A 12058-nucleotide genomic window follows, 5' to 3' on the forward strand; every position below is an offset into this window, starting at 1 on the left:
AGAAGCCCATTTCTTGAAAGGGGTCAGCACTACCTAAAAGAATTTTGACCCCAGCTTGCTTGAAAGAACTGTTTGTGACTCGGATCAGTTTTCCTATAATTAAATGAATTGGTTCTTATGAAGATTAAATGAGATACATGTTATCATCAACAGTCATGCTAGATATATTTTGAAATACAAAGTTTTACATGCTCCAGAATGACAATCCAAATGTGACTCATGACACATATGCCTAAAAACTTATGCTTTCTACTATCAATGAATAGTCAAAATGTGGAAAACAGTGTGATTCTTCCTCTCTCACAACAGAATGTGTTTATTCTTGAAATATGAGAAATAAAATTGGAAATGTTTTAAGACTGAAGTGGCAATGCTCAGATCCCCAATCTTACCAGTTCTGTGACTCAGTCTACCCCCTATAAGACAGGAATCTGCCATATTTAGATTTACATACACCTTTCTTCCTGGAGTACCTAGTGCCATGCAGACTCATCGCACAACAGTCAGGAAGAGAGCTTTGAGACATTATTAAGGGGAAACTCATGCTAAAAAATTGCATAAGGTCCTGCAGTAAGTCAGTGACTGTGACTACATTTTATTTTATATTCCGGTGCCTGTAAACTTCGCAGTGGGTTCTTTGGGATAAGGTACATAAGGCACCTAACATAACACAGACACTCAGGAAATGATCATTGCTATCATGGTGACGAAGAAAACTTGACTTCACAAGCACTCTGCTTGGAAGTTAAGCTAACAAAGGACAGAGGAAAAGGCAAGGTGCTAAAACCTAAACAAAACCTGCCTCCTCATACCTCACGACCAAGCGGTCAAACATCTGCTACCACAACAGAGCCAACAACACCCAGATCATACAAAGCGTTCCCAACGGGAGGGAAGCTGAGGTCATGAGTTCTAAGCCTCCCACCTGCCACACTGACATCATTCCCATAACTGCAACCTGAAAGGTGGCGCATACAGCTTATTGGGCATGCAAGTTCCCAGGAGGCTCTCTGATTGAGGACAAGTGGCAAAGGGAATCCTTCTTACTCCAGGGAGCTGGCTTGGTCCCTTTCCCTCCCACTGCCCCCATCTCATTGTGTGGTCACACTCTGCAGATACAGTCTGGGAGGATTCCCACCCCTCCTCCATAATGTAGGACCATCTGATTCAAGATGAGACCTATGTTTCCAATTCCCAAAGTTGTGGATGTTTGACTGCATGCCTGGCATGTTTCTGAGAAGCCTTTTGGGAACCCTATGACACTCCCAGTCATGCTAGTGGTGTGTTTAGTCATCAACTCCAAATAGTGGCTCTGCTAAGATTGCCACCTGTCCTACAGGAAATGGACTGAAAACACTTCTCATTCCTACATACCACAAACCCCTGGACAACTGGGAATACTTGTGGGTCATTACCATCCTAGGCCATATTTGAACTGGTGATCTCAAATTAACTACCTTGTGTTGCATTATCTTTCCTCTACTTCATGCCATTCTTTAAATGCTATGTCAAGAATGCAAAGTTATAAAAACGATCTTTCCTGCTTCACCTCAAGAAGCCTTTTTTGTTGTTGTTCTATTAGAAAAGAATGCAAAATGCACAGCATTTAACAGACTTCCTTTGCAGGGAACAAGTAATACTAAACAATAGTGTTATATAATGGATAGATTGCTTTTTCCTTTACCCTGTACTAATCTTTCTAATTGATTTCCCAAAAAGGCAAATGAGAGACCAAGCTACATCCTGTGGTTGAAACCTCTAGGTAAACTGCCCCCAAAGGCAATGGAAGATTTCCCAGAAAAAAAAAGCAGAAGAAACAGCCCCATTGCCCTGTTGCTGACTTAATTCTTTTTTGTGTGTTCTTAGAGTTTTACAATGGGCAGCTTGCAGTTTTACAACGTACAGAGAAATGAATATGCTCACAAAAAGAAATTCGGATGTTTTGGGAACAATAGAAGAGACATAGCAGAGAAGTGACTTAGGTCAGAATAGCTCATCAGGGAAGATTATTTTTTAAAACATGTACATTAAACAGATAAAGAAGAAAGTAATATTTTAATAGGATAGTGAAAAATATAGCAGATTGACAGTGACAGCAGTAAAAGAACAGGAATACAGATATTTTCAGAGGATTAAATTGGTACCATGTACCCTCAAACCAGGCAAGTTGTTTGTTATAAGAAGTCTCTAAACAGATCTCCTGTATTGAGTAGATGGTTTTCCTTGAAGCTGTCAAAAATGCTTTATGGTTCTCTACATTAATTCATGTTGAATATTTTCCATGGTTGGTCAGACTTGGACTTAAAATAGACATGAGAAAGGTCTTCAGGTTTACTGTCAGTAACATTATTAACTTCATAGCCAGCTGGATGACGGCATGGTCTGTGACCAATCCAATTTACAAGGTAACCTTGCCTGAATCCTCCTGGTCCATCAAATATAAATAACAAAGTGAAGGTGCGAGAATAGAATTGCAAGGAACAGTGGGAGAAGCAGTAGTCAGAAAGCAAAACAAACACAAGGAAAAACAATCTGTGAGGTCACTCAGAAATTAATCATTGTGTGTTCTCACCCTACAGCCTCCACACATAGGGGGTTCCTCGTGCTTCACAATCAGCCCCTGTAGTCAGTAACCTTTCATGCCTCAGTGATGTGCTTTCCCAAGGGAAAAATAAGAGTCATGTGTACCTTTATCTGCAGCCTGTTCACCCTTTTATACATTATTCTTTTATACTGTACCCTACCACTTGCCTCAGCTGAGGAAAACAAACTTACACTTTCATGGGCAATTGGAGATATATACATACTCAGTTTCTTAAGTAAACTGGGAAGAGAAAATAGAAATCCGTCTCTAAGGATAATTATCCCTCTTGCCCTATCTCATTTACCTTAAAGAAAGAAGTCTTCTGAAACGAGTTAATACAGGTAAAACATCTGGCAAAGAACCTAATACAAAATAAGTGCTCAGTAATTACTGACACCCTCTTTCTTACTCTTCTTACTAAACTATATACATTTCAACAACCCCCAGAAGTACCTTCTCTGCAATATCAAACAGGTGGCTGAGGTTGACAGACCAGAGCTGATCCCTGTCCTCAGTAAATTTCTTATCCCTTAACACTAGTAATAGAGATAAAGCACTACTTAAAAAGGAAATCTCAGCCAATACATGTTATATTTTCACTACACCTGAACCTTTTCACCACAGGAGCACAGCTGTTACACTACATAAAGGCTGTGTGCAAGGTTTGATAACACTGATCACTGTCTTTCTCGTGACTAAAGCATAAATCCTAAGTATCCTGCTTACTTAATATAATGGCACATGTCTATTTTGGGGTGCTCCCATATTTTTTAAGTGTGCAAAGAAGATAAATATGTTTTAAGTCAATCTGAGTTAGATTTTTGACTCATTAAAAATATTATGCTCCTTGGACCCAGATTGGGAAGTGACATCTGAAATTAAGTAAGTTGAGGACTTGCTAGGCATTCTCGGGGACTCAAGTAACACTGCAAACAATTTGTTTCAAGCAAAGTGGACACTCAGCTTCGGCTACAAGATCACTCTTCCGCAATAGATGGTTTCCACACCTGAACTGTGACACCACTTTTCTTGGCTGAGAACTTCGGCCTTGGTGCCACAAAATAAGATGTAGAGGCTGATTCTTGCTTTGGAGAGGTGGGAACGCCCACGGGCACTGGCGACGCACTGACGGGCGAGGTGGCCTCTGCAAAGAAGGGATGCTGAGAGCTATATGCTGGGACCGAGTACACAGATGAGGCCTGCGCATTAGTGGGCGAGCCAGCATTCACTGGCCGGGGGGGAAGAGCTTGCTTCATGGCTGGCATCGAATTGACCTTGATGGATGACTTTTGGAGGAGGCCATCCTTTGCATCTGGAGGTTGGAAAGTAAACAAGGATGCATTTAGCTGGTATGGTTGGTGCTTCATGACGTCCAAAGCATTGAGGGGTTTTTTGCCCTTTTTCTTGCTTGTCTTGGAGGCCTGTGGGGCTGATGACTGAGACTTGACAGCGGCCAGAGGGTAGGAGGGGGAGTGGATAGGATTGTAGGCCACAGGAGGAGGTGCTCGGACATTGGAGGAGTACTTCCATCCGGCCGGTAGAGAGGGAGTGGGAGACTGGGCGCGAGCCGCATGGGCCTGCACGGTGTCTGAATCCACCACGTACTTCTCCATCCTCGACTGCCTTTTAGCAAAGAGCTGGGCTCCTTTCCCGCTCATTCCCGGAAGCTCGTTGGATGGTCCCACTGCACCAGCATGAGCGGCGTTTACTGTCGGTGCGGGAGCCGTTGGCTTCGGTGTGTAGTTTGGACTGGCCACTGCTGCCTGTGGTCCTTTGAAGGGACCAGCCAGGGTCAGAGCACTCGCGGGCCGGGCAGGAGCGTAGGAAGGCTGGGCTATTTTGATGGAGGAGACAACGGTGCCCTGCGATGGGTTGGACGTGGGGAAAGCAGGAGGTTGGCTTGGAGCCATTCCTGGGGACCAGACCGGAGAAACTGGAGTTACTGGTTGGGAGGACGAGGACTTGACTGCAGGTTTCGGAGCGACAGGAGGCGGAGTCTTTTGTTTGGCAGAGGAGCTCTGCATGAAATTACAAGCCTCTGCTCCTAAACTGAGGTAGTCTTCTTCGGGTCCGGAGTCGCCTCCAGCTCCAGCTCCCTTTTTGCCTTCTGAATTTTGAAGAAGTGACAAGAGTTCAGGATTCGGGTTCACCTTGGGCTCTTTAAAAGTGAACATGGGTTTTGTCGTGCTCCTCCTTTTGGCCTCCTGCAATATTCCGGTTCTTTTTGCAGGCACAGCGATCCTTTCATCCCGGGAAGCTATCCGCTCAGATGAATCGTAAAAGGCTGGCTGGGACCACGGGGCAGGCTGGGGCCACGGAGGAGGCTGCGCTGGGCCAGCTGGGGGACTCGACACTGCTCTGGGGAAGCCCTCAGGTGGAGGTGTGACCGCAGAATAAGGTGGAGGCGCAGGGAAGTCCGCGATGGGACTCGTCATATTCCGGGTTGGGGAGAAGGGGGCTGCAGGCTGGCTCACAGACCCCGGGAAGGGTTTGGCTGTTCTGTTCATAGGGACCGTCCTCTGGGCCTCTGCCGTTTCGGACACCCCACTGAAGCCATTCTGTTGGGGCCCATGGCCAAGACCATGGCTCACCTCGATGTAGCTTCTGCTCACTGAGCTCTGCACTTTCACAGACTCTTCTTCCTTCCTCTGGTAAGAAGCCATGGTTCTCAGGCTGTCTGTCTGGGCAGCATCTGGCTCTCTGCCTGGCACTCCTCCCATCCTCTCCTCCTCTCTTTGGGCTGTGATTTGATCCATTCGCTCCCTCCTCTTGGCAAACATGAGGGCACCCTTGCCCGTGGTGTCTGGCAGCATCTCCATCTTGTCCCCTCTGTTCAGTTTCTTCTCGATGTCCACTAGTCCAGAATCCCAGTCAAAGTTCACAACTTGTGCACTGTCGTCAATGTCAGACAATAACTCTTCATCCACCTCTGATTCACTCGTGCCCAGAAATGCTACTTCACAGTTGTCTTCTTTGTCTCCTTCTTCCTCCTCGTCTGCCTCTCGCTCAAGCTCACCGGTGCCGTAGCTGACTAGGGTGTATTTCTTGGCCCGCCTACGACGCTTCTTAAACATCAACACCCCCTTGGAGTTGGGGTTGGGGGCATCGGTTAGAAGGAGGGCAATGCTTTTGCATTTAGATTTTGCTTCTTTCACCTGCTTTTCTGATAGGCTTTCACTTCTCCTGAGCCCTAGGGAATGTACAAAAATTATAGTGAGTTGGTGAATTCCAAGAAGCCCTCAGAGCAACCCAGAAGTCAACTCTCCTGGGGAAAAGTGAATATGAAAAAAACATGCTTACAATTAGCCACCGAGTTCTCAAACAATCTAACTAATTTCTCTCTTATTTATTTCAAAATGTATACTTTTATGATGACATGCGATGATATATGTAACTACACAATGGTCTGTTTCACTTGCTCATATAAATACATCTTTACGTATACTGACTAGAATATACATAGCATATGGATCTTTATACTTGGACAATAAACGCTGGCTACTAAATGTCAGTTAAGAGGATGTAATCCAAACTAAAAAGGAAATAATTTAAGGACATAATATTTTCTGTAAAACAAGTTAAGACATACCTTGTACTTCCATATTTAAAAAATAAAATGTCAGTATAAAACTGGTTTCAAGCATTTTTAAAACAGGCGTGGGGAGGCAAGAAACTTTTATTTACCTAAGTGTTTTAATGTAATGAATTTAAATATTTAAGTTTTCTTCTTCTTCTTCTTCTTCTTCTTTTTTTTTTTTTTTAACTTTGACATCTCCCCCAGAGTCTTTGTATTCATGAAAGCTGGATTAATATAAGTTCAAAAAACAGAATGAATAATAATTGAAGGCATTGAATCAATAATTGCTAATAATTCAGAACACTGGATCATTGTGAATACATCTAAGAAATTTAAGCTAAAAAGCTGTCTAGATAAATTTGTTTGAAAAATTATTGCTATTTTGGAAATCCAACACTACTTTAGTGGCAACAAGAATAAGTGTAAATCTTGGGGAAATTTAAAAACTATGTGACTGGTGACCCTTAACTGTGGGGAAAAGCTGATGCGGGAATTAAATCATTTAAAATGAGAGTTTGATGGTTTTAAAGTAACAAACATTTATATACAAATTTTTAATTTTATCATTATGGTTACAAAAAATAAATTGGTGGAAAATTAACTTATAGCATCAGTTAATTGTCATCATGTATATAATGATAAGGAGCATGATTCACAAGTAAGTTCTGAATTCTTTAAAATAGTTACATGGAAATTTCAGGAAAACCTGTTGAATATTTTATGATTAAAAATTAGCTTTTTTTTGTCACTGGAAAATATAAGACTCAGTGATTCATTTTTTAAAAATAGAATAGAATCAGAGTGAACAGTTTTATGACAAAGTTACAGATATTCCCTGGCAATCAAATTTTATTTGGAGAAAGTAGTAGAAAGTGTGATCATTCCTAAATGTAATTCCTCTTTCTGAGTAGTGTTACACAACTTACTACTGAATTGACAGTCACAGTTGCACGGTTGTTGCTAAAACTTCACTGTCAACATGTAAAGTATGTGAATGCTGCCTTAATACACTTGTCTGATAGGCTACCAATGTGAAGATGCATACAGATGCTTCAAGTACAAGGACGATTAACAGCACTTGCCAATAAAGCTACAAATGGTTATGCTAAAAATATGCTTTGAAAGGAATAACGATAGGTTAGGAGATTTCGTATGCTACTTTGAATAACTGAGTTCATTACCATTGTGTGTCACTCATACATTCAAGTGCCTTTGCCGGTCAGCCTTTACGTCCTCAAATGGAATTCCAAAATTTGTTTAAAAAAGAGAGGGAGAGAAAAGAAAATAATAAAAATCATAAAACCTAACTGCCATTCTTATCCTCATTCTCCTTCTGGTGATCACTCCCCTGGGTAAAACAAAACACTGTCAACAGCCTTGAATTTAAATATATTCTGTGTTTGGGGGCATTTAAATGCCTCCACATGGCCCTGGAGAATGACTTCTGTGTCTAGAAGGTAGATGAAATGCTGTGCAGTCGAATGAAGACCTACAAAACGGAGAGGCTCATGTAACTGCTCAGTACTCCACATGTCCTTGTCCATCAAACTCACTTCTGCAAGCATCATCAAGCTGCACAATGATTTTTTTCAAAATGAGGATCTGCTTTTAATATCAGTGGTGGAGCCTGCATTTTAAAGACATCTCTCAGAAGCAGACCCCACGGTTTTTGACATTTAAACTCAGAGTCCACAATGACTTCAAATACTCCCCTGTGACATTTTACCTGAAATATTACAACATTCTGAGACAAATCAAAGGGACACATTTAACAATATTATTTTCTTTAGCAGCTCCTGTGCCTTTGGGGATAAAAGAAACTGCATTAAATAGCATTTAAATCTACTACTAACTTCACACTTAGTGCCTCCATTTCAGAAATTGGTATTCTCCACAGTTTCACATTTGTTATTCTGTGCATTAATAATTTTTTCAAATCACAAGGAGACGTGAGAAAAATCTTAAAAAAAAAAAAAATCCATGCAAGGGAAGCAGCAGCAAAAAGCTTTAAGCTCCCAAGCCCCTTCCGATAGCCCAGCAGTGGCCCCAGAGAAGGACTTACGTGCGTGACGCGCTCTGTGCTTGTGAGGTCTGCTGTGATCCCTTTCCAAGCGTGGATCTTCTCCCTGCTCTGTGCCTTCTGATGAGACTGCAAAGGATACCAGAGAAGGAGGTGCTTCTGACTGCCCTCCTTCCACTGGAGAATCCACACACCCCTTTCCTGCCTGAAGCCTGCACCCTTCCGTCTTCTGCCTGTCCAAGCAGTCGAGTATCACTTCCACTCGGGGTAGCCCCTTGTCTCCTGCTTCATTTCCCTGGATCACTTTTAACTCTTTGCCACTGGAGATCTGGATTATCTTGCTGGACCTCAGAGAAGGCTCCCCTTTCTCATTCGTGGGGACCGAATTTATGTGGACAATCCTGTCGTGTTGTAAATAAGGATCTGGGTCAGGAGACTTAGATTTTTCAGCTCCCAGGAGAGCCACCACGGGGACATTTGTGCCCTTGTGTCTCTCTTGTGAAAGGGACAGTTGTAACTCAACCACAGGGCCTGGCTGCCCAGCTTCTGCCTTCTCCCTTAAGATAACCTCCTCTGCTAAGCGTCCTCTTTGGGAGTCGGGCATGTAGGGAGCCACATGGTAGCTCAGGCCTGTTTCTTCTTTTATGTTCTCAGAAAAACCAGGACCACTCCCTTGGTCCTCAGTTAGAGGAACTCCACTCTTGATCGAGGCAACATAGAACTCTCTGTGCTGGTTCTTTGTGGCTGGTCGAATCTGCAGAGTGGTACTTTCCACGCACCGCTCATGGGTGGGATGCTCAGGGTTTTTGTTTTCAGTTTCAGAAATGGAAGTCTCATTTACTCCACTGGATGGTCTGCACACAGAAAAATCAGTCCAGATGGTTAAACTGGAGTGTGTTACACCTGCCAAAGAACTTCCCAACACTTTTATGATACATGATACCGTCAAAATATTTCCTCCTAAATGTCAACTGCAACATATTTGAAAGCAGAAGTTGGCAACATGTTTATCTTATTACTTAAGGATCTTCCAAATAAACTTTTCTTTAAAGCAAAGCCAAAATGCTTACAAAAGATTATGGAACCTAAATCCATCCTAAATTCAGCTTTTATTTTTTAAAAGCACAGGTTATAGCTTCATGGATGTCCTTTATCTGTAACTATATGTGTGTTTTCAAATAACCATGTTTGTTCTAATATGACAAAGCATTTCAATGTCTTACTGACTAAGTTTAGGTCTGAACACTATGTCACATAAACATATTCAGCAGCTTCAGAACAATATTAATATACACATAATTCAAGTAATCCTTTTAGAGGCTGTGCTTTCCTGAAAGGAATGAAATAGAAGCTGTTTTTCAAACTCCAGTGAGCATGTGTTTTGTAATAAGTGGACCCCAGCCCAGTACTCTTGTGTAAAGAGAAATCCTTTCCATGCTGCAATGAATCATTGAGTCATGGAGTATTTATAATCGGAGATGTCTCCCCTTCTCCTGTTTGAACCTGTGTCTTGGAGCATTTCCTTGTAGGATCTCTGAAATCAAACTGTTCTTTATCTCTCACCTAAGAAGTCCAGAGCTGCTCACCACAATCCTTTGATTCTGACCTTAACCATTCTCAGTTGGTTTTGCAAACCTAGGTTTGCAAGAAGCAATGCCAGTTTAAGAGTCAAATGACTTCTTGCTAAAACTCAAAATTCTAACGGCTTTTAGAAGAGAAGCATCATTTACAGAATAGCTGTAGGTGATGCCTTCATGTCTCACATTTGTAAGTTCAAAAAAAAAAAAAAGCAAAAAACAGCAGTGTCTATCTCTGCCCCTTTTGTCTTCCTTCAAAATGCACCCTGATTAATGCCAAGTCATCACTTGAAGGGAGTGAACCCCTACTCAAGGGGCTACCCAAAGGAATATATCTTAGAATCTATCTGATAGAATTTCTAATGTTCAAAACAATTGCTCCTAACCTTGCTTTTGACTGCACTTAGTAAAACAAAACTGAACAAAACAATGAAAAACCAACAATCAAGTGAAATGAAGTTTTCTCTAAGGAAGTAATCTGTAAAGTTTCCCAGTAATTAAAAAAAAATTATAATACAGCATTTTAAAAACATGGTGATAGCAAATTAGATCTTTCTTATATAGGAAATGATGAATACACTCCATGCAACTAAATTTGATGGTACCACAAGGTCAGAGAGTTTTAATTTAGGAAGGCCTCAGATGGAAGTAGATTAAATCACTTTGAATTATGTTAGCGATCGATTAGGAAGCTGAGAAGAGAGTCATTTGAATTTATTCCAGGCTTATAGACTGTAATACAGGCCAATGGTTTAGATAAATGTTAATATTTACTGGTAGCAGAAGTAAAATGGATGTACAAGAGTAAAGATCATAAAAGCAACAGAGGTTAGAGATTTCATTTCCATTCAGCCTACACAGGTACAATGTTCAGCTATCCAGAATGGTTGTGGTGGTGGTGGTGACAATGATGGTGATGATTGCCTTTGGGCTGATTTTAATTTGAGATTCCATTCGAATCTCATCAATGATTTATTTTGTAAAAGTCAAAATTCTTAAGAGAAAATAATAATAATCATATTTCCAATTATTAAAAGTAGCAGAGAACTAGTTCCTTTATTTCTGAAAGCAAATACGTACCAGAGGCTCGGCTCTAAATCACCAAGGATTTTCCCAGTGATAGCCACTGTAATCAAAACAAGAACTAGCAGGGAATGTCCCAGACCACAAATATGTTCCAAAGAAATTGGCCTCATTGACAGAGTAAGGACACTAAAAAGGGAATAAATTAGATAAAGGTTTTCCCCCTATTTGGGATATGATTAAACTTTTACAAAGATGGACGTCTTTGATACCTCACAGATTTATGCATGAGTATGGCTAACAGTGTCTGCACTTGGCAAGCTTCCCATTAGTTTCCTTATAAAAGCAAATGGTAGCTTTATAATTAAGTAGGATCCTAAATATTGGGCTTGAACATTGGGCTTGATGGCTAAATATTTAGATGGGAGATTCCAAGAATAATGCTATATTTCTTTTATTTTCACAAGATTATGGCCTTGCTGAGTTCATGTGTATATAGAAATGGAATCAATAGTGAATGATTATCAGAGGGGTAATGCTGCATGTAGTGTTTCTGCAGAGTTAAGACAAAACCTGGAGAGCTTTAAATTCTATGTGAGATGTCCTCTGACATCTTCTTCCTGAAGGCTCTCTCCAAGAAGTCAGAACTTTCCTCTCCGGATTCATTACAATGTAATGGTCAGAACCTCACTTGCAAAGTCAGTCTGAATTTGCACACAGTACTGTGATTTGCACACTGCAAAAAGCTCATGCTGTAGTTTTTTTTTTTCTTTTTTTGTGATTGCCCTTGTTGTAGTCTCTCTTTTTTTTTTAGTGTTTAAAGTTTACTAGTGCATTTTTAGGCCGTTAGGTGGGAAGGGTGATATTTGGAGAGACCAGAGTAACAGGTGATTTCCATTAATAGTCCCAAAACCTTTATTCTAACCATCTGCTTTTATCCATACCCAAATGCTTTTACTGGAGGTCCTGACAAGCAGAAATCTAGCTGCTTTTAGGGTTTTTGTTGTTCTTTTCCTTCTCCTAGGCATTCTCTTTCTATAAAAAATTATTGTACAATGTAACGATTTAACACTTAAACACTTTTTAATGGAATTTATTGCTGCTATTTTTAAAATTTTAATTCCAGTATAATGAACATACAGTGTTATTATCAATTTCAGGTGTACAATATAGTAATTCAACACTTCCACACATTATCCAGTGTTCATCATGACAAGTGCACTCCCTAATCCCTGTCCCCTTTCTCCTTCAACCTCCCACCCCCGTCCCGTCTGATG

General features: G+C 41.1%; 1 protein-coding gene across 3 annotated transcripts in view; it reads right to left on the reverse strand.

Annotated features, from left to right (window-relative positions):
• SYNPO2 (synaptopodin 2) overlaps nucleotides 1–12058 on the reverse strand; it is a 204536-nt gene that overhangs the window by 51632 nt on the left and 140846 nt on the right. For 2 of the 3 annotated variants that reach the window (XM_040474990.1, XM_040474984.1), the window contains exons 3-4: nucleotides 8224–9035; nucleotides 3592–5774 (exon numbers count right to left, since the gene is read on the reverse strand). The exons of the other annotated variant lie outside the window; for it this stretch is intronic. In XM_040474990.1, the coding sequence (XP_040330924.1) occupies nucleotides 3592–5774; nucleotides 8224–9035 (2995 nt within the window). The remainder of the gene's footprint in view (nucleotides 1–3591; nucleotides 5775–8223; nucleotides 9036–12058) is intronic. 3 annotated transcript variants of the gene reach the window in all.

This window comes from Herpailurus yagouaroundi, unplaced genomic scaffold (assembly GCF_014898765.1).
Source record: "Herpailurus yagouaroundi ecotype Mexico unplaced genomic scaffold, PumYag 28, whole genome shotgun sequence".
Classification (NCBI taxonomy): domain Eukaryota; kingdom Metazoa; phylum Chordata; class Mammalia; order Carnivora; family Felidae; genus Herpailurus; species Herpailurus yagouaroundi.